The 24,263-nt window shown below is 57.9% G+C and overlaps 2 protein-coding genes across 12 annotated transcripts in view; one reads left to right on the top strand and one right to left on the bottom strand.

The window, feature by feature from the left end:
* Window positions 1–15,028, bottom strand: part of GRIK5 (glutamate ionotropic receptor kainate type subunit 5) — a 57,928-nt gene extending 42,900 nt beyond the window's left edge. For 2 of the 4 annotated variants that reach the window (XM_086689924.1, XM_086689927.1), the window contains exons 1-7: window positions 7,874–8,002; window positions 7,403–7,567; window positions 5,029–5,126; window positions 4,767–4,932; window positions 2,616–2,794; window positions 1,112–1,165; window positions 848–1,009 (exon numbers count right to left, since the gene is read on the bottom strand). In XM_086689924.1, coding sequence (XP_086546050.1) covers window positions 848–1,009; window positions 1,112–1,165; window positions 2,616–2,794; window positions 4,767–4,932; window positions 5,029–5,126; window positions 7,403–7,567; window positions 7,874–7,952 — 903 coding nt within the window. In that variant the 5' untranslated portion in view covers window positions 7,953–8,002. Of the gene's footprint in view, window positions 1–847; window positions 1,010–1,111; window positions 1,166–2,615; window positions 2,795–4,766; window positions 4,933–5,028; window positions 5,127–7,402; window positions 7,568–7,873; window positions 8,003–11,484; window positions 12,065–14,418 lie in introns of those variants that run through there. The other 2 variants (XM_086689926.1, XM_086689925.1) reach the window with 2 other exon arrangements.
* On the top strand, window positions 10,993–21,575 carry ZNF574 (zinc finger protein 574). Of its 8 annotated transcripts, none has more exons than XM_086689928.1 (2): window positions 10,993–11,245; window positions 18,597–21,575. In XM_086689928.1, the coding sequence occupies exons 1-2, from the start codon at window positions 11,104–11,106 to the stop codon at window positions 21,305–21,307; spliced, it is 2,853 nt and encodes a 950-aa protein (XP_086546054.1). In that variant the 5' UTR covers window positions 10,993–11,103; the 3' UTR covers window positions 21,308–21,575. The 8 variants fall into 8 exon arrangements, with proteins under 8 accessions (XP_086546054.1, XP_086546060.1, XP_086546055.1 ...); XM_086689934.1 differs by lacking the exon at window positions 10,993–11,245 and adding an exon at window positions 15,178–16,014; XM_086689929.1 differs by lacking the exon at window positions 10,993–11,245 and adding an exon at window positions 16,024–16,174.
* The last annotated feature ends 2,688 nt before the right edge of the window (window positions 21,576–24,263 follow it).

Below are 24,263 nucleotides of genomic sequence, written 5' to 3'. Positions count from 1 at the left end.
CTGAGGACATGGGACATCTGTGTGTGTGTGTGTGTGTGTGTGTGTGTGTGTGTGTGTTTGTGGGAGTGTCTTCGCTGGGTTGGTGTGAAGGTCTGAATATCTGTGTTGTGTAGACAGCTGCAGGGGCACACACAAATGTACCTCTACCCACGTTATGTCTGCACCGCCTGACTGCATGGCTCAGTGTCCATGTGCGTTTCTATGCGGTAGGAGTGCCTTGGTATCTTGGCACAGGACTAAACGTCTGTGAACAAATACACCTAAGTGTGTACCTTTTGTATGTTTGCGTTTATTCAACATATATTATTGGACACCTACCCTGGGCCAAGCTGATTTAGGTGCTGGTGATACAAAGGTGAAGAAAACAGAAAGAAAACCCTACACTCATGGAACTTACGGTCTAGATATCCGTATCTGTACCTAAGCAAAACACAGAGCATTAGATATGCAAGGACAGGTACTGTGCAGAAAAATACAGTACGGAAGGGAGCTGATTAGCAGGGAGTTTCTCGTTTTTATGGTGGGGACCAAGGAAGGTCTTATAACTGAGGGAGTGTTTGAGCAATGACTTGTCAATGAGGGAGTGAGTCACTAGTTCTCTGGGGAAGCACATATGAAGCAGTGGGAGAAGCAAGTGCAAAGGCCCTGGGGTGGGCATGTGCTAGGGCCATAGAGGCACCTGGAGGAGGCCAGTGTGGCTGGGGCAGCCTGGGAGGTACAGAGGAGGAAACAGATCAGACTTATCTTGGGGCCACAATGTGAGGCCTCACAGTATGTACTTGGAAAGCGAGTGGGGGCGCTGGAGGGTTCTGGCACCATCTCACCAAAGTACAGAAGAAGTGCTCACCGCGGGACCTGGATAGGTGCTGGCTTCACAGTTCTCCCTCCAGGACATGTTGAGGCTGCGCACAAACTCGGGGTAGAAGGGATGTGAGGTGTTAAACATGGAGAAGCCCAGGATGTTGGAGGTGTCCTCCACGATCCCGTCCAGGTGCAGGATGGGGAAGTCCTGGGGCCAAGAAGAAGGGGTGAGGCCAGGGGCCAGGCCCCACATGGGGCAGACACCCTGGGAGGGGGGTGGGGGCCGGGGGGGCCGCGTTGGGGTACGCACCATGGTGGTGAGGATGTATTTGTAAAACGCTGAGGTCATTCCCAGCTCTGAAGCCTGGAGGACATGGGGCAGCACAGAGGCGACAGGAGGGGCGGAGGCCCACAGGCAGAAGCGAGGAGACGCCAAGAGAGGAAGAGAGATTTAGAGACAGGCCTAGTGAAGACACCCATGGGAAACACAGTAACAGACACCCAGAGACGGAGACAGGGAGAAGGAGCTGCGCGGGGGCAGAGGGAGACCCTGCTCCCTGATGCTGCACCAGTGGACAGGCGACCTGGAGGAGAGAATGGCACCCCCAGATGCCCGCATCCCCCTGGAGGGCACTTACAAGACTGCCTTCTGGAGACAGACAGGCAAAGGGACGCCTTAGAAACAGGACAGGCTGGGAGGGTAACCTCAACTTTAAGCTTCTCCCCGTGCTGCCCCAAAGCCAAGTTGGGGCTGCTACTATGTGGGGCCCAGCTTGGTCACAGGCCAGATAAACCGCCCCCTGCCATCTTTACAAGCACTTCGCAGCGAAAGGCAACCGACTGGAATCTCAAAATGCCTGTTTGGAGCCCCTTTCTTCACAGTCCTTGAGGCAAACAAAACTAGAAGGCCTCTCCTGCCACGGTGTCCGAGCCTGTCCCCGCTACGGTCATTAGAACATTACATGGCACCAGCCAGCATCGGCCGAGTGGCAGGAGCTGTTATCGTGAGGCTCACAGCCCATTCCACAAGAGGAGAGTGACCACGGGTCCCTCGGCTCGGCTCGTGAGACCCCAGCCCAGGCCTGCCTGCCTTCCGAACATGAAACCTTTTCTCTAAAACTTCTTGCCTCAAGGGCCCTATGGATTCTGTCCACGCTTCTTCCTGTACACTACAATCAGTAGTGACATATGGTTTTAATTTAAAAAGAAAGAAAAAAGAAAACTGGAGAAAAATAAATAATACAGATTAGATTACGAGGACGAATTAAGAGCAGGGAAGCAATGAATGATTAATGAATGTGGGTCACTGCTGGAGGGTGTGTGGCAGGCCCCGGTGCTACCCCCTCCCGGGCGCCCTTGAGCCAGCCTGTTTAACTCCAGCTTCTTAATCCACAAAATGGTCATCACGCCTGCCCCGCAGCCTGGGTGGGAGCCAAATTAAAGAGTCCGTGCAAAGTGCCTCCACGCGGTAGGACGGGCACTCAGTGCAGATGACAGGGAGCTCCCCGCACCAGCACCTATTCTGGACCAGGACCTGTCTGTCCCAAATGCTTCCCCACCATTCACTCACTACCCCTCACGGCAACCCACCGAGGCAGCAACTGAGCACAGAGAGGGGAGGCGACTGTCCAAGGCCCGACCACCGGTGCGACCGCGAAGTGGCCAAGCTGAGACAAACCTCACGATTATCATCCGCTCGTAGGAAGCGGGTCTCTACCGTGTGACCCCTGAGGCCCGTGGGCATTGGGCGACTTGCTCTGTCACCCAATGCTTCTGCCCCGACCCTGTAGAGAGACAGAGACTGGAGGACTCACTTTACGGAGGATGAGGTGGGAGATGGACGCATTGGCATCAATGATGATGGTGGACACCTTGTCATCGCGGATCTCCTTGAGCAGCGGCGTGGGGTCCCGGCTGTCATCCAGCATCCTCACTGACAGCGTCTCCTTGGAGATGAGGAAGCCACGCACTAGCTCCTCCAACCGCAAGAGGCCTGGGGGAGCAGGAGGGCCCGGGTTAGGGTCCCTGTAAGTGTCCCAGGGTGACTTCCTCCTCCTCCAGTGTAGGGGAACCCAGGAGGGAACGAGGGCTGTACTGACCAGAGCGTGGTTGGCTCTCTTGGGATACTGGGCCTGTGGACCCTGTGCTCGACCTCCACACACCTGTCCCCTGCCACCTTTCCGCCGCTGGGACGTGTGACGGGGATCTCAAACTTCACTCACACAAGCCACATTTCCACTCCTCTCACCCAAGCCACCACCTGCCTGCCAGCCACTCAGGCCCAAACCCGGACAGCAGCCCGGCCTCCTCCCTCCCTCTCCCTCTCTCCCCCTCTCCCTCTCTTTCTCTCTCCCAGCTGCGCCCAACCCACCCAGGCTCTATCTGCAGAGTGCAGCAGACCCCACGTGCCGCACCACCGCCACCACCCTGGCCTAAGCCACTGCCTTCCCTCACCTGTTATGACAGCCACACTTGTCCCCACGTCCGTCCCCGTCACAGCAGCCACAAGCACGTAGAGCAGATGTGTGCCTCCTCTGCCCCAAACCCTCTAACAGCTCTGGCCCATTGAGAGTGGAGGCCCGCATCCTCACAGCCCCTGGGCCCCACTCCACCCACCCACCCCTTGCCATCCCCTTGACCTGTCTCGCACATGCCACGGCCACGCTCCTGCCCTGTGGCCTTTACACTAGCTGTTCCCTCTTCTCCCTGGACCTCCATGCGGCTCCCTCCCTCTCCACCTTCAGATCTCTTACCCAAACATCACCACCTCGAGGAGGTGATCACCATCCCATCTCGAATGGGAGGACTTACTACTTCCTAGCTTCTCCCACAAGACAGCAGGCCTGACAAGGACAGGGGTTCTGGCCTGGCTCGCACACGCACCGCTCTAGCCCCAGGACCCAGAACAAGGTCTGGGCCGTTGCAGGTGTTCAGTAAATACCTTTTGAAAGACGAGTTTCTCCTGGAAGTTACTGAGCACGGCCCTCTCTCTTTTTCCAGCTGTGCACCCCACCCACAAACCCACCGGCCTTCCGGACATCTCCACTCGATGGTCTCCGAGACGCCTCGACCCCAACTGTACCTCCACCTGACCGTTCTGTCCTCCTCCTCCTCCTCCTCAGGCGGAACCCAGTCACCACGGCGACGGCGCCCTCTCCCTTCCCTCGTGGCTCCTCAAACCCATCCTGGCCTCTCCGGCCACCACCACCAGATACCTAACCAGTGCCCCTTCTCTCTGCCCGTCTCTGGCCTCCCGGCCATAGCTCGTGGCATTCTCCAGTCAGTTCTCTCTGCTGCAGCCAGCGCTCTTCCTGCGACACACACCCGGCCTGTCCCCTGCCCCGCCCTGCGTGGGAACCTTGCACCACCGCCATCATCTTCGGGCAGAGGTGCGGGGCCCTGCGTGGTCATGCTTCCTGCACGCGCTGCTCCCCTGTTCCCACACTGCACACCGGGCTCCCTGGAAGCATCCTTGAGCCTCTCAAAGCGGCCACGTTCCCTGGGCCCTCGGCCCCCGCCCTGCCACACCCTCCCCTCTTCCTGACCCCAACTCCTCCCCAACCTTCAGGTCCAGCTTAGAGGCCCCTTTCTCGGGGACACGGGATCTGAACTTTCAGACCCGGGTAGGATTCCCTTCTACGTGCTCCGACGGCACCCCGCCTGCCCGCTGACAGAGTATGGGTCACTCTGCATTACAACCGCTCGGCCACAGCATCCCCCACGGACCCTGGAGTCCAATCCGGGACCACACCTAGTGCGGAACCGCCAGGGCCTCGCAGGGGCCTGGCACATAGGTGCTAGTTACTATCTGCTGACTAAATGGTCTCTCGGGGGAGGTGGGGGGGTCTGGGTTCCTGACGGGGAAGGATGGTGGGGACCAGGGGAGCCTGTGCCGTGCGGGAGACCAGATCTCTTGGGCAGGGGAGTTTGGGGGAATAAAAACAAGACACCCAGTTCTCCCTCACACTCGGCCTTGGCGCAGATGAGGCTGGCCGAGGGGTAGTTGAAGGACTTGAGGATTCGGGAGACGGCCAGGCTGACGTCCTCGTTACTGGGGTACAGGCTGACGGACGCGAAGCGCAGGTACTGCAGGCGGGGTGTCTCCTCGGGACCCACCTTGATGTGGGGGATCTGGACAAAGAAGGAGGCTTTGCTTCTATCCTGCGGCCTCCTCCCCAGCCTCGCCTCCCAGGGACCCACCCCTGCCCTGTCCCACACTCTGCTCACCTCCTTCTCTCCACAGATATGGCTCACGGTGGAAGCAGACGCAGGGCTGGACGAGGGCCCCAGGACGGACACGACCCCCTTGGGCAGGATCTGACACACTGCGAGGGGTGGGAAGAGACCGCAGTCAGGGACCTTCCTCTCCGTCCCCACCTGGCCCGGGAGCACATCCGATCCTTGGAGCTGCCCGGTCCCCCTTGGCCGCCCCAGACCCAGAGGACCAATCCCCGGTCCCACCCACTGCAGTGGACAAGACAGAGACAAATGGGGAGAAATGGCAAGAGGGATGGGTTAGACCATGAGAGAAACAAAGAAAGAACAAAGAGGAAAAACCAGGGACCTCCTGGCTGCAAAGCTAACGCCCGGCTCCTCAGCCTCTGTCTCACTCCTCCTTTCCAACAACGCCTCACAGCCCCTCCACCCCACAACCACAGCGAGGGCCCCTCTCCACCCCACATCCCAAACACCGCTCTCCTGTGGCTTTCATTTGCTCCTCTTTCTTCTGTGTTGTTTTGTTTTTTTTTTCCTTTTTTCCCCTTGAACTTGCACGTGTCTCAAAGACTGGGAGGCAGAAGCTGTTTTTTCTGCCTGCCCGGTGCCCATTCTCATGGCAAAACCCTAACTTCTCCTCAGGGAACCATATGTTTCCCAGGACTGGCGGGCACCCAAGCCAGGATCACAGAACCACACTGTCCTGGCCACAGTGATTGGCTCAGAGATGGGGACGGGCTCAAAGCAGGCCATCGAGAGCCTTCCCCAGGTTTCTGCTACAATTATTACGTAGTTTGCTAAACAGGTAAGATGTAAGCTTTGAGCTACTGGGGCCGTCTTGCCACCAGTTAGGGAGGGTATTCCTGAAAATGAACCCAACTTAGAGGAAAACAGGACCCACGGATGAAGACAGAGAGCTTCCTGGGACATGATATGAGCGCCTGGATCTAACCATGCCTGAAATAGTCCTGGGACATCATTTGAGTACCTGGATTTAGCCATGCCTGAAATTAGTCCTTAGGCCTTTTCGTATTATAAGCTGATAAATTCTCTTTTTCCCTTAAGGCAGACTGAGTGGGTTTCTGCCACATCCAACTAAAAGCATCCTAACTAAATGCCTTACCTTCCTCTAAACTTGATTCTTCTGTGTCTTCCACATTACTGAAGGCCCCGTTTGTGCAGACCAAATATCTAGAAACAATCCTTGCGTTTAATCCTTCTCTCAATAGACAAATTAGTCACCAAGTCCTGTCTCTTTTGTCCTCAAATTTTCTGATATCTTTCCCCTGCTCTCCCCTGCCCTACTTTTTAGGGCTCTCAACTCAGGCATGCCAACTCAGGCATGATCACCCAAATCTAGCCTCCAGATTCACCTTCCAGAAGCCCGTTCCCTGACCTAAACCCACTGGTGGCTCCCTTCTGCCTACAGGTGAAGGTGACATCTTTTAGCCTGCCACTGTCGCCTCTTTGAACTGGCCCGCCATTCTGCCCAGCCTCACCTCCCACTGCTGTCACACTTCAGCCCCCAAAGTCTCTCATGATCTCACCAAGCATGTCCTGAGTCCAGGTAGCCAGGACAGGTTCAACCCCACACCCTGTTCTTTGGCTCCATATATCCCCCTCCTCTGCTCCAGCTCCAGACTATAGCATATGCCTGGAACACCATTTACCTCCTCACCCTCCATCCCAGTTTCTCCCAGTTTGTGTTCTGTGCTGCGCCAGTCAGAAAAGTACAAGAAACACTGTACCCCATTCTCCCTCTCGCTAATATGAAACACACGTGAATATAACAAAGACTCTGATGAGGCCTGTAAGAAAGAAAACCAATCTAAAACACATTGAAGACAGCATTTCCTGAGGTATACGACCCCAACACATTTGTTCAAGAGATACCCATTAACATTTGCTCAGTCTGTCAGTATCCGACAAATACTTATACACCCCTACTACGTGGCTGCTGTTCTACAGGGCATACTTTGAGCAATGCCACTTTTTCTATATCCTGCTTGCCTTTCAGACCTCAGAACTTTGGTTTAGCCTTCTCCAGAATGCCTTCACTGTTCCTGCCCCTGAGGCTCCCTGGCCTCACTGTCCAGGCCCCTCATTACTCAGCTCTGGGCACTGTGTCCCCAGCCAGCCATGAGTTTATCTTTCAAATGAGGCTCTCAGCTCTTACAAGGCAGGACCGGGGCTGGCACCCTCCCTACCTCCCCATGCTCGGCAGCACCATCTCTGGAAAGGAAAAAGCAGAGCAGACATGAAAGAAGGGGCAGGTGGAGCTAGAAAGAGACAAAGCAAGCAAGCTGAGGAGGCCAGGAGCTGAGGGACAGACCGAGGGCTACCAGCCTGCCCTGCCTCACCCCACGCCCCCTGTGGCCCTGCTCACTGGTGTCCGTGGTCTCGTACTGGCTGTCCCGCTGAAGCTCAAAGATGTCTACTTCCACCCGGGCCTTGGCTGGGACTTCGATGATCCCGTTGATCTGCTCCCGGGCCAGAGCCAGGGCCAGACGTTCACCGCGGCCACACACTGTCTGGTCGTCCAGGATTGCAGCTGAGGGGACACGGGGGTTGGGAACCAGACTCCTGGGTCCTGAGAAAGGAGAGGCTGGGGTCCTGGACTCCTGGTCTCTAAGGTAGGGGTGGGGATGCTGATATGGGTCTAGACTCCTGAATCTAAGGTTGGACACAGCTGGAGAACTGGACTGCTGGGTCCGGGTGGGGGGAGAAGGCACTGGGGGCTGCTGTTCCCTGTTGCTGAGGAAAGCTGAGACCTGAAGCCCAGATTCCCCGGGTCCTGAGGGATGGGCAGGCTTGGGAGGGTCTCTGCAGAGGCGGGGCAGGGGCTGTAGGGCCTCACCCATGCGCAGTGATGAGAGCACCTGGCAGCTGGGGCTGGCGAAGGCAACAATCAGCAGCAGCAGCAGCTCAGCCGGCATCTTCCTCCCCTCCTCATGGGGACGCAGCTGCCGCGGCCCCCACTCGCCACCTGCAGGGAGCCCCCCACCCATGGGGAGATTGCTGAGGTGGGGGCCTCAGAGCCCTTTGGAGGACTGCTAGATGGGGTGGTGACCGGAGACCCCGGGACATTGTGAGTGAGCGCTGAAAGGCCCTGCCCTTGTCAGAAGCTGACAACACCGAAGGCATTGATACGAAGGAAGCTCAGGCTCTGAGGAGCACTACCGGGGAGGAGCTCACGGCACTGAGTGGGACAGGCATGGCTAGAGGACATTCATAGCTACCAAAATGGGAGGGATCTCAAGTAAGAGCAAATTCCAGGGACCATCCCCACCCCAGTAGGAAACCAGGAAGTGCCACCCCCCACCCAGTCCCACCCCTGTCTCTGGGCAGGCAGTGGTTGCTAGGCAACAGAAACTGGCTGGAGAGGATGCGGTGGTTGCTAGGCAACCCCATCCCAGGCCTCACTTGCCACTTTCCTGACGTCCCTGGTTCCCACAATCCCGTGGGGAGAGTGGCCTGGACATCCGGGGTCTGGAGGGGAGAGTATCCGGGAGTTAAGGAAACTTGAGGAGAGAGGGAATGATGGAGAGAGACAGAGACACACGTGGAGACACACAGACGGAGACAGATGGATGGACCCGAGGCAGCTAAGGAGCTAAAAAAAAAAAGAAAGAAAGAAAGAAAAAAAGTAAAGAAAGAGAAGACAGAAACAGGGAGACAGAAATAGGAAGAGAGGCTTAGAGAAAGAAAATACAAAGACACCCAGGAAAGGAGAAAGAGAAAAAACAGACAAAAATACAAGGGAACAAGAAGATAAGAAGACAGGGGGAACAGAGATGAAGAGGACAAAGGAGTTTCTGGGTAGGGAAGGACAGGACTAGGAGCAAGGAGAAGGATGAGGCAGGAAGGCAGGGAGCCATGGAGACGGAGGAAGGTCAGGGTGGGGAGAGGAGCATAGGGCAGGCAGCAGAGAGGGAAATCAAGGCATAAGAGAGACACAGAATAGAACAGGAAATAGAACGGAGAGAGGACACAAGCCCACTTGAGATGCCACCAGAGAGAGCTGGGAGGGAAGAGTAAGGCAGGGAGTCTGCTGTCTGCCAAAGCAGGTGCCAGACTACAGCCCCCCACCCTGCTCAGGGGAGCTGAGGACTAGGGGGAGACAATGCATCTTTGCTTCCCAGAACGGCTCCAACCCCAGTGCGTTAGAGTCCTCCGGGTACCCCAGCCTTCTATGGGGCAACCCCCAGGCAGGGATGAGTTTGGCTGGATGCACGGCTTCTCCTGGCCGAGAGCCGTGCCCCAAGAGAAGGGGCGTTGGGCTTCCAGGAGAGAGCATTACTGTGAGGCCCAGAGTGCTGTGAGGTGAGCCTAGGGGCCTCGTTGCACCCCACCTGATCCCCATGGATGGAGGGCTTAAGGTAGTGAGACAGCAGAATGAAACCTGCCAGGGGAGGGTAGAGGCACAGTGCAAGATTTTGGACCATCCTTCTGGCCAGGAAAACCTAGGCCATGGCAGCAGGAGACCCAACAGTCTCTGCTCTGCCCCTGACTCCCACATGACCTTGAGCAGCTCCCTCTCTCAGGGCCTCTGGGAAAGGCAGGCTGAGGGGTGGGAGGGCATCATGGACAGGCTGGGGGCTGCAGATGGTAATCCGGATCTACAGTGAAGACTTCAAGGGTGGAGGAGCAAGGGAAGTTGGGGGACCAGGAAGAACTCTCAGGGGGAGGATTGTGGAGGGCGGGGCTTGGAGAGAGGCAAGAGTTGAAGGGGGGTCATCCCGAGACATCAGGGGCTTCTGGGGACAAACCAGGGAACAGAGACTAGAGGACAGGGAAGATGGAGGGAGAGACAGGGACCAGAGGGCAGGGTCCCACAGGTGGCAGACATGGGTGGGAGCAGAAACACAGAGTGTAGGGCCAGGGTCTGGGACAGCACATGGACAAAGACATACAGGAAGGCCCAGACAGAAAGACAGACAGACCGAAAAGAGGTACCTGGGGCTAAATGAGAGAGAAGGACCCACACAGGTCTCCTAGAAGTGAGACACCAAAGGAAACGGAGACAAGACAGCGCGAGGTAGCAGAGGCAGGGAATCGGGCAGGCCTGAGCCCCACAGGCCCAGACACTTAGGCAAAGCCAAATAAAGGTGGAAGCATAGCAGCCAACCAGGCAGAAGGAGCCGAGTGAGGGGCCCTGCCAGGGGAGGCAGACAGACAGGAAGGCAAGACATCACCAAGGTGAGAAGGCAAATCGGTGAGACAAGTGGGGTGAGGGAGAGGGCAAAAACACAAGAACACAACAGGTGCAAAGACTGCAGGAAGGGGGAAAATCCGCAAAACTCTGCAAAGGAAGAGAGCTAGTTGGAAAGAGAGCCGGAGAAAATGTATGCAGGAGCCACACAGCAGATCTAGAGAAGAGGGAGGGGCGAGTGGGGCAGACACACACTAGAAGGGGCAGTGAGGGCCAGGGAGGGAAACGGAGGCAGGGAGAAAGAGCGAGGGGCACAGGCAGGGACAGGGTGAGTGCCCACATAAGGGGGCCAGTCCACACAGAGATGCACCCACCAGGGTGTCTTGAGGAGGTGGTCAATCCCAGAGCCCACAAGCCCCGAGGCATGGGGAGGGATGAGGACAAAAAGGCCAGGCCAGGATGTAGAAGTGAGCAGAGGATGGGGGGTGAGTGAGACCACCAAGGAAAAGACAAAGTAGACCACAGAGTGGCTGCGGCTGAGGAGAAAGGAGCCGGACCCAGAGTGGATCTGGGGGAGGAAAGCAGAAAAGTGAACAGGAAGACAGGCTCCAAGTGCAGGGGCAGAGGAGGACAGGGGAGCAGGGGCACAGGCAGAGCAAAGCGTGGATGGAGACAAGTGGATAGAGGGCCAAACCTGTGGGTGCTTCCAAAAGAGCCAGACGAGATGCAGGGGAGTTTTGAAAAAGGGAGAGAGAGAGAGAGAGAGAGAGAGAGAGAGAGAGAGAGAATCAACAGAGACACAACAAGAAAGAGTTAGGCTAACAGCAAAGGAGAGAGAAGTTGGACAGAGTCAGAGAGGCCTGAGAGACGCATGAAATGGAGATGGAAAAAAAAGGAAAGACATTTCCAGGAGACGGACAGCGGATGGGACAGGGATGGCAGGCAGAAAGGATGAGGAAAGAAGAGAGGCGGAAACAGAGGGAGAACAGAGCCGGTCACCGGTCGCCGTGGGACCGCGGCTGGAGAAAGCAGGGGCGGAGACTGGCCAGGAGTCCCAGAGAAGGAGTGAGCCCGCAAGTAAGAGCCAGGCAGCCCCTCAGGACCCCAGGGGCTGGGGACAAGGCTGAGCTGTGCACCCAGAAGAAGGGTGAAGAGAGGCTGAGGTGAACAGAGGTTGGGAGACGGGGGAGGCACAGGGCAGGCCCCTGCTCGTGGAGGGGGGCAGGGGGAGGTGGGGGCCCCACCAGACGGTCGTGAGCCCAGCCTTCCAGGACCCAGGCTGGCCCGAGCCCAACCCCCGCCCTGCAGACACTCACGGATCCTGGTGGGACGGAGGGCTGGGCTCCCTCGAGGCCCGAGAAAGACAACGGGGAGATGCTCTGGCGCTGGGTGGTGGTGTGGCCGGGGGCGGGGGGGGGGGGGGGAGAGGGCAGTCCACGGGGCCCCCTCCCCCGCCTCCGGCAGTGGCCCCCAACTAATCCAAAACGGGGGCTCCCCGGAGCGGGGAGGAAGGACAGGTGGAAGAGGAGAGGGCGGGCCAGGGAAGGGAGGAAGGGGAAAGGAGAAAATGGAGGAGAGAAGGGGAGAGAGGAGAGGGAGAAGGAGCAAATGGAGGGGAAGGAGGGAGGAAAGGAGGAGAGGAAGGTGAAAACGGAAGGGAGGGGGGCACAGGCAAAGCCGGGGGAGGGGGAAGCCGGCCCAGGAAAGGGCCCCCGCCCCCTCCCCTAGCCGGGCCGGCCTGGGGGGGCCACGGGGGGCGAGGACTGGCTGGAGACAAGGAAGCCGGCCATCAGGAGGAGTGGGGGAGGGGAGGGCTTGATTGGGGGGAGGGGGCCACCCCTTCCCCCCTCCCCCCTGGAGCCTTGGCCCTGCCCTGGATGAGGCAAGGGCCTGGAGTCCTCAAGCCCTCAGCCCCCACGGGAAAAGCATGCTAGGGGCGGAGAGAAGCCGAGGGGTGGAGGGGCTGGGGAGGACGGGGTGTTGGGAGACCCGGAGAGCCGAGAAGGGGGCAGGCGGCGAGGTGGAGAGATGGGGAGGAGGGAGAGGAGGAGGGAGGGAAGGATGGAGAGGAGCAGGTGGAAGAGGAAGGCAGAGGAGGGTGGGGTGTCCCGGGGGCGCCCGGTGCAGGGCCTCAGTGGGAGGGCCTGGCCACGGACTCCTGGTCCCCTGTGAGGCGCAGCCGCCGGCTCTGGGCCCCCAGCTGGGCCTGCCTCCCTGCTGCCGGCCACCGCCGCCACCGCCACTGCTGCCACCGCCACTGCCGCCAACACTACCACCACCACCACCACCTCCGCCGCCGCCGCCGCCACCACCTCTCCTTCTCCCCTCTGAGGCCGCCGCCTGCCTGCCTGCCTGCCTGCCTGCCCGCCCGCCGCCCGCGCTGGGTCCTGGAGCGCGGGGCGGGGGGGAGAGAGATGAGGGAGGGAGGGAGGGAGGCAGGGAGGAGGGCGGGCAGGAGGAAGGGAGGGCAGCAGGCGGAGAAAGAGGAGGGAAGGGAGTGGGGGGGGGAGGGGGAGACCGTATTGGTCGGGGCTGGGGGGCCTGCGAGGAGAATGCTGATGAGGGGAAGGCGCTGCATTGGATGGAGGGCCCACCCCTGGGCCACCCCCTCCACCACCATGCCACCGCCCTGCCCAGGAGCCCACGGAGATGAGAGGCAGGGAGACCTGAGGAGAAGGCTATGGAGCTGGGGGGAGAGGGCTACAGAGATGAAGAAAAATGCAGAGGAAAAGCAAGACAGCCATCAAAACTCACAGAGGTGGGCCAAGGTCCACAAACCCCACAAGGACAAGAACAGGGGAAAAGCCCAGATAAAAAAGAGAAAAGCCTATGGAGGCATGGGAGCAGACCAGAGACAGCGACGGACCTCAGAGATGAGGGCAGCTGGTGGACAGAGAGAGAGTCCCCCAGGAAGACGGAGAGGCCCATGAGAACAGAAAGCACTCCCTGGACATAGGGAGTGGTCCACGGGGACAGGAGAAGGCCACGGACAGGAGGAGAGGCCCGCAGAAATGGCAACAAGAATGCATATCATAGAGACAGGGAGGCGGGCCAAGCAAAGTGGGAGAAGGTCACAGAAATGGGGATAGGTGGGCACAGATACCAGGAACCCGTAAACACAAGGACGTGTGGACACAAGAGGTCCCCTAAGGCGGGAGCAGCCAACTCCTGGAGACAAGGGAGAAGCCCCCAGAAGTAGAAATAGCCCCATGGAGGAGAAGGGATGGGGCGGCAAGTATGGGAATTCTCTATAATGCATAGAGACGTGATGCACCCAAGACATGAGCGGGTGGGGCGAAGAGGCCTTCCTTCTCTAGCTACCACTTGAGCAGAGAGGCAGTGGGAAAGGGCAAGGAACTGGAGGGCAGAGCCAGAAGTGGGAGACTCCCTTCCAGGGAGCCCACTGCAGCATCTCAGAGGGAGCTGAGCAGGACAGGGGGATGGAAGACAGAAGCAGTGACACAGATCTCGGAGTGGGGGTGGGTGGTGCACGGCTGGGTGGGGGGGTGAAATTTGGGGGGAAGGAACATGACAGTTGGCGCTGAAGGCTGAGCCCGTGACTCACCACCACCCCCAATGCTCGTGATGGGGAGGAGACACTGACACACTCACGTGCAGCCCCCCAGCACACGTGACCATATGCCTTTCTCACACACACACACACACACACACACAGCACATGGCAACCCTTACACCAGCTGAGCATAGGAAGCCCTCATCTCATACGGAGCACCCCTGACATACGTCTGACACATATACGGCATCCTGAAGGACCACCAACTTTGCATACACTTCCTCACCCTACGTGGGCAACACCCATGGTCCCCCAACACCCACCCTCAGCTCCAGCTAAGCCTGAAAGCCCAGACTCATGCCAGCCTATAGGCCTTTGTTTATGCAGGGGCCCCCCAAAAAAGAATGCCTATCCTCTGTAAAATAAACCTACCCCAGAAATCTAGTCCCATGCCACCACCTGCACAAAGACTGACCCAGGGCTCAGCCTACTCATGTATCATCATAAGAGAAAGATCCTAGTCAACCCAGATAAACTGGAAAGTCCAAGCAGAAGGTCTGAGCAGAAAGGGGCCTGACACGCCAAGCTGGACCCTTGCATTTTCAGGCAGAAAAGGGAGCTTTGGCAGGAGTGAGAACCTGCCCAGGTGCACGGGGCCTATCAAAGCCTGAGTCTAACTTCCGGGTTCTCTGGCTCCCACCCCAGGGGATTTCACCCTGATGGCAACGCAGATTACCAGCTTTGGAGCTCACATATTCCCACCAACTTCTTTCTTCTGCTTCTTGCATTCATCCATTCAACATGCCCCGCAGGACAGGACATCCACCTGCCAGGCAGTAGAGCCTGGGGGGGGGGTGGGGGGAACAAAAGAGCATAGACCAGGAGTCAACTCCTGGGTTGGAACCCTGGCTCTGTCTCCTCCAAAGGACAGGCAAGCTACTTCTCTGGGCTTCTTGAGGTCCTAATGAAAACAATTCCCACACAGCTTTTACTCTGTGCCCCACAACTATGAGGCAGGGGTTAGGGCCTTCATTTCACAGATGAGGAAACGGAGGCACAGAGGATTTAGCTTGCCCAAGACAACAGCTGGAAATGGCAGGGTCAGGATTTCAATCCAGACAGCTTGGTATAATTATATTGGCTTGGTGTTAGGGATTTCAACTTAGTGGAAAGTTAGAACAGCCAGTTAGAAATCAACTGAAGGACACCACAAAGGTGATGGCCGAGAAGTCACACCTAGGTCCTACTCAGTGCTTGGGAGTCCCTCAGTAGCTTTTAGCTTCAGGAAGGTAATGACCAACTCCTCGAGACTTAGTTTACTCCTCTGAGAAATGGGGTGGGGGGGGGGAAGCAGTTAGTACAGAGAATCTCTTGAAGCTCCTGTCCTTGGGTTGGTTCAGAGGGTAGCTCTGGAACGTAACAGTGCGAGGCCAACGCCCTGAGGGCCAAAGGGGGAGAGTAGTGATGGCCAGAACCCCTGGGTCAGCGCAGAAGGAAGGCACCTTGGAAGGAAGCAGAGTCCGTCTCCTACAGGGTCACTTTCTGCAGGTTTTCATCCTAGTCGTCCTTCAGGTTTTCTCCCCCCACCCCGCCCACACTCCCCGTTTCTTAAATGAAACTCTCTTTGCTTTTCGTTTTTCCCCATTTCCTCCCCTCTCCTTCAGGTTTTCCTTGTTCCCTCAGATTCCCTCGCTCCTCGCTTCTCCTTTGACATTTCCCTTCCCCCCCCTTCCTCAAGAGTCCGCCGGCTTCTCTCCCCTTCCTTCTTGTTGCTTCCGTTCCTCTTTTTAATGAAGCGAGTCTGGAGCCTCAGTTTCCCTTTTTACTCCCTCCATGTGCTCGCTGCTGCAGTTTCCCCTCCCCATTTCGCGCTGACTGATGATGCTTCACTTTCTCCGTTCGCTCCGACGCGGTTCCAGTGCCACAGTTCCTCCGCCCCCACCCTCTGGGTGTCGTGTGCCTCAATTTTTCCGACTTCCCTACTCGACCCCGACCCGACTCCAGCCCGGCGCCCCCAAGATGGCGCCCGCAGTCTCGCTCCGCCGCCTGACGTCACCGCGCGGCCCTCCCTTCTTCAGGCGTCAGGCGGAGTCGACGAGGACCTGGAGGAGGCGCATCCTCCAGGGGGCTTAAGGGGGCGGGCACTATCGACCCCGGGGCTGGCCGGTGAGGGAACATCGCTAGAGGATTGGTTAGGCACTGCGAAGGATCCCGACGATCCATACTATTGGCCCAAGGCTCAGAGACGTGAGCGTCGATTGGTCGAACGGCAGGAGCCAGTCAGGCGCTGATTGGGCGCGTTCGGCCGTTCGCGGAGCGGCCGAGAAGGAAGGTAGGCGGGGCGTTGCTGAGGGCGATTGGGGGCGAGAGCGAGGCTGCGGAGCAGACGAGAGGCTACGGCGGGAGCTAGAGAGGGCGCAGCGCTAGGGTGGCCGCGCGAGGGGAGCTGCGGCCCGGGCCTGGGCCCGGGGCGTGCGAGACGGCGGAGGCGGGTGAGTGCGGGCGGGCGCGCGGAAAGCCGGCCTGGCTCCCCCTCCCCCCTTCCTGGCCTCCCCGTGCCACCCCGCCTGCGCACTGAGGGCCGGAGGGGACGCGCGCCGGGCGGGGAGGGCGGAGCGGCACCAACGGCCGGCCGGGCGCGCGGGCGGCGGGGCGGGGGCCGGGCCGGGGGCGGGGGTGGTGAAGGGGGCTAGAGTCGTGTGACGGTCCCAGTGAGGAGGGGCGAGGCTCGGGCGAGGGGCTGGGAGGGGCCTGGGTGGGAAGGGAGGCGTTTGGGCTGCCTCTAGGAGAGGCTCCAAAGCTCATCGGGGCCACGGTCTGGCCGTGGGCCGTCTAGGACCGGAGGGGGGTGGGGTGGAAGGTTAGAGGCGGCCTGGGTGTCCGGGGAGGGGGGTAGGGCGTGAGGAAAGAGGTAATGAAGTTAACATAAAGAGAAAACCTAGTTATGCTTGTAAGGAATCAGACCAGTGACAGGGATTTGGTGTGAAAAGATGGTAGCAAATGGACATCCTTGGAGGGGAGATGTAGAGTTGAGGGCGAGGTCCGAGTGTGGAGAATGGGGTTACGTTAACGTGAAAAGGAGTTAAACCAAAGGGGGGTGGATACCCCTGGAATGGGCTGAGAGGAGTCTCTGTGCATAGGGTTATGTTATGTAAAAAGGGTGGGTGTCCCCAGGATAGGTTGGGTAGGGGTAATGTTTTGAAAAGTAGGGAATTCGGTCAGATGAGGAGTAGGAATTGGGTATCGGTGTGCTGGATGGGGGAGGGTCTTGGTATCTCTGGAATGAGAATGAGATGTTAGGTTGACAAGAAGTTGGGGGTCTGGGTATCCCCAGGGTAATAAGCTGGTGAGAGGGTTCTGGGTGTAAGGAAGAGGGAGGGGTTTGGCTATCCTCTGGGTTGGGGGCTGGAGGGATTCGTCATAATAGTAAGATAGGGTCTGAGTATTTCTAAAGGGGTTTGGGGTAGTAGGAAAAGTATGCGTGAAAGTTTTAAGGCTCTGTGAGGGGTAGTCTGGATATTCCTGGATTGGGTTATCTTTCTGCAAAGATCTTTCTGCTGGGATCTTTCTGCAAAGCAGAGAAACTAAGTTGTTAATGAAGAGGGGGTCTGATTATCGCTGGAGTGGGTTAGGGTGGGGTTTGGCCTTTTTGCAAAGAAGAGGGGCTTAGGTTGATATGAAGAGGGGATCTGGGCGTCCCTAGATGGGTTAGGGAGGGAGGGTGGGGTCTTTTTTGCAAATAAGAAAATACTAGGTTAATAATGCGAAAGGGGGTCTGGGTGTCCCTGGCGTGGGTTTGTAAGGAAGGGTTTAAGTTGATGTGAAGGTGGTATGTGGGCATCCCTGAGATGGGTTAGGGTGGGTCATTTTGTAAAGAAGAGGAGCTGAAGTTGACATGAAGAGGGGTGTGGGTATCCCCATAGCGGTTGGGGTGGTTGTGTATGAAGATGAGGCATTTAGGTCAATGTGAAGAGGGGATCTGGGTACCGGAGAGGACATAAGGATTGTAGGTGAGGTCTCAGCATAAAGAAGAGGTAATTACGGTGAAGTGTGTCTTGAATTAGGGTGGTGAGTAGAATCCAGGTGTGAAGAAAGGGTTAGGTGTTTTTGAAATGGGGCTGGGTAATCTGGACAGGGGGTTGGGTTGTAGGAGAGGGCTTTGGTATATAGAGAGAAATTTGAAGTCGGGGATCTGGGCATCATGGGGAGTGGTGAAGGGGGAAAAAGTGTAAAATGTGATGGGTTAGGCCAACATGAGACAAGTTGATTGAGGGAAGGGAGAGTTTGAGGAGTCTGGGCACCAGAGGGAGAGACCGTGTATACTAGATGTTGGGGGTAAAGGAGAGGGACTGTACCCTGTGAAGGCCCTGAAAGTGGCGGGCCCCTGTGGCAGTCCTCTGGGTGTAAACAGAAGTCAGGAACCTGGGGGAGGGAACAAAGGGGGAGTGAGGCTGGGAGAAGTGGCAGTGGTCAGGGCCTGTGAGGACGCTCCCGGGCACCTGGGAGCGGGAATGGGGTAGCGAGTTGGTAAGAAGAGGAAGTCAGTGGAAGGAGGCTTGAGTGGAGAAGACACGGGCTCCTGTGTGATGTGCATGGCTGTGGGCCAGCTGTGAGGCACGGGAGGTGAGGGGTTGGACAGGTTATAAGGATCTGGTGGGTGGAGTTTGATGCGTGTTGGTTCAGAGGTGAGAAGGGTAGATTCTGGGAAGGGACCGCTGGGAGGTGTTGCGCTTGGTCTTGTGTGTGCAGGAGAGGAAGGATTGTTAGGTGGGGGGTGGGAGTGGAAAACGGAAACAAGTCCGAGGGTAAAGTACATCTAAGGTTTCGGTGGGTGAAGGGAAGGAATCGTCCCTGGGAAGGACTGAAGAAACGCTAGTTTAGCTGTGCTTTGTCTCCACCTCCCTCTTTTCACAGCCCAGGGCCTCACTGCCACCATGACTGAGGAGTCGGAGGAGACGGTTCTGTACATTGAGCACCGCTATGTCTGCTCTGAGTGCAACCAGCTGTATGGATCCCTGGAGGAGGTGCTCATGCACCAGAACTCCCATGTGCCTCAGCAGCACTTTGAGCTGGTGGGCGTGGCTGACCCTGGAGTCACTGTAGCCGCAGAGGCAGCTTCCGGCACGGGCCTCTATCAGACCCTGGTGCAGGAGAGCCAGTACCAGTGCCTAGAGTGCGGGCAGCTGCTGATGTCGCCCAGCCAGCTCCTGGAGCACCAGGAGCTGCACCTGAAGATGATGGCTCCCCAGGAGGCAGTGCCAGCCGAGCCACCACCCAAGGCACCTGCCCTGAGCTCTAGTACCATCCACTACGAGTGTGTGGATTGCAAGGCTCTCTTCGCCAGCCAGGAGCTCTGGCTGAACCACCGGCAGACGCACCTCCGGGGCACTCCCACCAAGCCTCCGGCCCCGGTTGTCCTGGGGTCCCCGGTTGTCCTGGGGCCCCCTGTGGGCCAGGCCCGCGTGGCTGTGGAGCACTCATACCGCAAGGCAGAAGAGGGTGGGGAGGGGGCCGCTGTCCCTTCTGCTGCTGCCACCACCGCTGAGGTGGTGACTGAGGTGGAGCTGCTCCTCTACAAATGCTCCGAGTGCTCCCAGCTCTTCCAGCTTCCGGCCGACTTCCTGGAACACCAGGCCACCCACTTCCCTGCTCCTGCCCCGGAGGCCGAGGAGCCTGCCTTGCAGCAGGACACCCTGACTCCGTCCCCTGCAGAGGTGCCCGCGTCTCAGCCTGATCCCCTGCCGTCCTCTGACCACAGTTACGAGCTGCGCAACGGTGAAGCCGTTGGGCGCGATCGCCGGGGGCGCAAGGCCCGCAGGAACAACAGCGGAGAGCCGGGCGGGACTGCCGCCCAGGAGCTCTTTTGCTCCGCCTGTGACCAGCTCTTTCTCTCCCCTCACCAGCTACAGCAGCACCTGCGGAGTCACCGGGAGGGCGTCTTTAAGTGCCCTCTGTGCAGTCGTGTGTTCCCCAGCCCTTCCAGTCTGGACCAGCACCTTGGAGACCACAGCAGCGAGTCTCACTTCCTGTGCGTGGACTGCGGCCTGGCCTTTGGCACCGAGGCCCTCCTGCTGGCCCACCGGCGAGCCCACACCCCGAATCCTCTGCATTCGTGTCCGTGTGGAAAGACGTTTGTCAACCTCACCAAGTTCCTGTATCATCGGCGTACGCACGGGGCGGGGGGTGTCCCTCTGCCCACAACACCAGTCCCGCCAGAGGAGCCTGTCATTGGTTTCCCTGAGCCAGCCGCAGCAGAGACTGGAGACGCAGACGCCCCGGAGCCCCCTGTGACCGAAGAGAGCCCGGGAGGGCCCGCCGCCCCAGGCACCTACCGCTGCCTCCTGTGCAGCCGCGAATTTGGCAAGGCGTTGCAGCTGACCCGGCACCAGCGTTTCGTGCACCGGCTGGAGCGGCGACACAAGTGTGGCATCTGCGGCAAGATGTTCAAGAAGAAGTCTCACGTGCGTAACCACTTGCGCACGCACACGGGCGAGCGGCCCTTCCCCTGCCCAGACTGCTCCAAGCCCTTCAACTCGCCCGCCAACCTGGCACGCCACCGGCTCACGCACACGGGGGAGCGGCCCTACCGGTGCGGGGACTGTGGCAAGGCTTTCACGCAGAGCTCCACCCTGAGGCAGCATCGCCTGGTGCACGCCCAGCACTTCCCCTACCGCTGCCAGGAGTGCGGGGTGCGTTTCCACCGCCCCTACCGCCTGCTCATGCACCGCTACCACCACACGGGCGAGTACCCCTACAAGTGTCGCGAGTGCCCCCGCTCCTTCTTGCTGCGCCGGCTGCTGGAGGTGCACCAGCTCGTGGCCCACGCTGGGCGCCAGCCCCACCGCTGCCCATCCTGCGGGGCCGCCTTCCCTTCCTCGCTGCGGCTCCGCGAGCACCGCTGCGCGGCTGCTGCCGCACAGGCCCCGCGGCGCTTTGAGTGCGGCACCTGCGGCAAGAAAGTGGGCTCGGCTGCCCGGTTGCAGGCGCACGAGGCGGCGCACGCGGCTGCCGGGCCCGGAGAGGTCCTGGCTAAGGAGCCCCCTGCCCCTCGGGCCCCTCGGGCCGCTCGCACGCCTGTGGCCGCCCCGACCGCCTTGGGGGGTGCGGCCCCCGCGGCCCCCGCGGCCCCGGCCCGACGCCGGGGCCTGGAGTGTAGCGAGTGTAAGAAGCTGTTCAGTACAGAGACGTCGTTGCAGGTACACCGGCGCATCCACACGGGTGAGCGGCCGTACCCGTGTCCGGACTGCGGCAAGGCCTTCCGCCAGAGCACCCACCTGAAGGACCACCGGCGCCTGCACACAGGCGAGCGGCCCTTTGCCTGCGAGGTGTGTGGCAAGGCCTTCGCCATCTCCATGCGCTTGGCAGAGCATCGCCGCATTCACACGGGTGAGCGGCCCTACTCGTGCCCAGACTGTGGCAAGAGCTACCGCTCCTTCTCCAACCTGTGGAAACACCGCAAGACCCACCAGCAGCAGCATCAGGCCGCCGTGCGCCAGCAGCTGGCAGAGGCGGAGGCTGCTGTGGGGCTGGCCGTCATGGAGACTGCGGCAGAGGCGCTGCCCCTGGTGGAGGCCATCGAGATCTACCCTCTGGCTGAGGCCGAGGGGGTCCAGATCAGCGGCTGACCCCGTCCCTTCTCCCCCTTCAGCACTGCCATGTCCCGTTGCTGAAGAACCTCCTCCAGCATCCCCTCAAATCTGTAGATACCGTGCCCCTCTCTCCATCTCTCCCAACAGCCGTGTAAGTTCTGTAACTGGATTTATTCTCTCTTGTGAGGGGGTTGCTCTGGGGTCCTTGATGTGCGTAAAGGTGCCCCCCCCCCCCCCACTTTCCACCTTTTAGCACTGGTGGTCCCAAGATGGAACAGTCAATAAAGACTGAGTTGGACGTTTATGTGTTTCTGTCTGGCCCAGCTGTGTGGGGTGGGATTTGGGAGCCACGAGCCCAGGTTCTTGGGTCTGAGCTTTTATGGCTGTGTTCTCAGCACCTGGAACAGGGCCTGGCAAGTGGTAGGAGCTCAGTGGACATTTACTGAGTGGAAAGAGGACGTGGAGTCCAAGGGTGTGGCTCAGGGAGCTGGGATATCACCCTGGTGCTCCAGGGGAAGAAGCGTAGCTGTCTTGCCACTAGAGGTCCCCACAGCCCCATAGAAAAGCCTGAAACTGTTTCAATTGGTGGCAGGAACATTGGGAAAAGTCTTCAGATTTCCTTTTCCCCTTCTGCACCCCCATTCTTGGCCTGATGTGAGCCATCTCCCTCAAAGCCATCTGGTTGTCTCACTGGATCCCTGAGGGCAAACGCAGGTCCGAAAGGTATGATCTCCAGGGCAGAAGAAGGTGGCTCCTGGGACCAGACCCAGCTGTGGAGTTGGAGAACTCCGATTCTGGGGGTGGACAGCCTCATAAGGGGAGCTGCCTTGACACCTACCTAGAATGGGTTTCTGTCTTAACTAGTAGACGTGGGGAGAGGGGTGGTTGGAGTGACTGGCTGGTATTTGAACGTCTAGTTTGCTTCTAGTACTTACATGTTTATCATAATTATACTCCTCTTGTGAGGGGAACATTTTGCAGGGAAGGAGTCTGAAGTCAGAAGCAGTGAGGTGATTTACCCAGGGTCATCCAACCCACATAGGATAGAGCTTGAATTTAAGCCTAGTTTCATCTGGTTTTATCACCCTTCTGCTTTTCTCCACAGTCTAATGCCTTTTACTTAGGAGAGGGTGGTCGAGAAGGATGATGGTGACTGGTGGGAATGTCCAGTTGCTTTGCTTGAGCCGCAGCCCAAGAAAAATAAGCCCCGCCAAAGTCATTCCAGTCTTTGTGTTGGAGAAAATTCTTATTTGGGACCCTAATAAATGAGAGGTGAAGGGAAACCGTTTGTATGGAAACCACGAAGAGGGAGGCCTGAGAGCTGTCCTCTCAGACCCTGTTACTCTGAACACCCCTTCAACAGCCCCGTCGCCTCTGGGCACTGGGCTCAGAGACCTACACTGGTTTTGCCTTATGTTCAAGTGAAAACGAGGGATTGAGAGAGGGAAGACTTATCAAGACCACATAGGTGGTAGACCAGAGCAAGAAGCCAAATCTCCTAACCAGTAATAGAGATTTTACTACATAAGCCTCATTTTATTGAAAAAAGTTCAGGGACCCCTGAAGGTGGCTCAGTCAGTTGAGCGTCTGGCTTCGGCTCAGGTCATGATCTCGTGGCTCCTGGGTTCGAGCCCCACGTCAGGCTGTGTGCTGACGGCTCAGAGCCTGGAGCCTGCTTCGGATTCTGTGTCTCCCTCTCTCTCTTTTCCTCCTCTGCTCACGCTGTCTCTCTCAAAAATAAACATTAAAAAGGAAAAATAAATAAAAGTTCAACCTGTTTGACAACCGGACAGCTCCTAATGAAGAGCAATTATGTGTTAAGTAGTTGTTTCAGAGCGTGTTGCTCGTGGGCACCATCTTTGAGTGACCTCATACCCTGCAGAAAGGACTCAAGCCATCTTAGCCCAGCATGCTAGATCCCCTTTAATCCCCACGTAAAGGTTCATTCTCAAACTGCCTCCTCAAGAAGATCTGCAACATCCTGAAAGTCATATCGAATAAGTGCTTAGAACAATTGGAGGATTTATTCTTGCCAAACCAGATAAAGATAAAGTTAAATCAAAAGGGACAGGAAGGGGGTGGGGGTGGGGGCGGACCCGGAGAGTGCTGGTTGACTCCAAGATTCAGCAGAGAAGAATGGCTCTGTGACTGTGGGATGATCACCCTTCCTCAATTGTGGTTCTTTTTCAGAGCTTCTAATGAAAACAAGACTCATTGTTCACCGTCACTCTGCTGAAACTCGATGGTCCTCAGTTGAACTACTGTCTTAAAAAGGGTGGCATGGGACGTCTGGGTGGCTCATTCGGTTAAGCTTCTGACTTTAGCTCGGGTCATGATCTCTCGATTTGTGGGTCCGAGCCCTGCGTTGAGCTCTGTGCTGACAGCTCAGAGCCCGGAGCCTGCTTTGGATTCTATGTCTCCCTCTCTCTCTGCCCCTCCCCTGCTCTTGCTCTCTCTCTCTCTCTCTCTGAAAAATAAATAAAAATTAAACAAAACGGTGGACTAATCAAGCCCTTGTTGGATGCTGGGTTTTGAGTTAGGCAAAGTTTCTTTTTTTGGTGGGGGGCACAAGTGAGCAAGGGGCAGAGAGGAGGGAGAGAGAGAAGCGGGGCTCACTCGGGGCTTGTGTTTTTACCCGAAGCAGGGCTCAAGCTCATCCAGTGTGGGACTCCCAACTCACCAACTGTAAGATCATGATCTAAGCCAAAGTCCGATGCTTAACGACTGAGGCGCCCTGGGCAGGCAAAAGTTCTTGAACTTTAATGTTTATTAGGCAATTCCCCTAGAGATTGATTTTTTTAATGTTTATATTTGAGAGAAAGAGGGAGACACAATCCGAAGCGGGCTCCAGGCTCCAGGCTCCAGGCTGTCAGTCAGCATAGAGCCCATGGGGCTCGAACTTGTGAACGATGAGATCATGACTCGCGCTGAAGCCAGACGCTCAACTGACTGAGCCACCCAGGCCCCCCTCCCCTAGAGATTCAGATCCAGC

The sequence above is a fragment of the Puma concolor genome, chromosome E2, assembly GCF_028749965.1.
Source record: "Puma concolor isolate L17-30 chromosome E2, mPumCon1.1.hap2, whole genome shotgun sequence".
NCBI lineage: Eukaryota > Metazoa > Chordata > Mammalia > Carnivora > Felidae > Puma > Puma concolor.
The sequence above is the reverse complement of the archived record's forward strand: the minus strand, read 5'-3'. Positions and strand labels throughout refer to the sequence as shown.

Excerpts from the sequence above, each read along its gene's own strand:
- ZNF574 (XM_086689928.1), top strand. The coding sequence starts at position 11,104 with ATGGCAGGCAGAAAGGATGAGGAAAGAAGAGAGGCGGAAACAGAGGGA. Across the intron at positions 11,246-18,596 it reads GAGAAGGAGTGAGCCCGCAA|CCCAGGGCCTCACTGCCACC; the intron begins GTAAGAGCCAGG and ends CTCTTTTCACAG.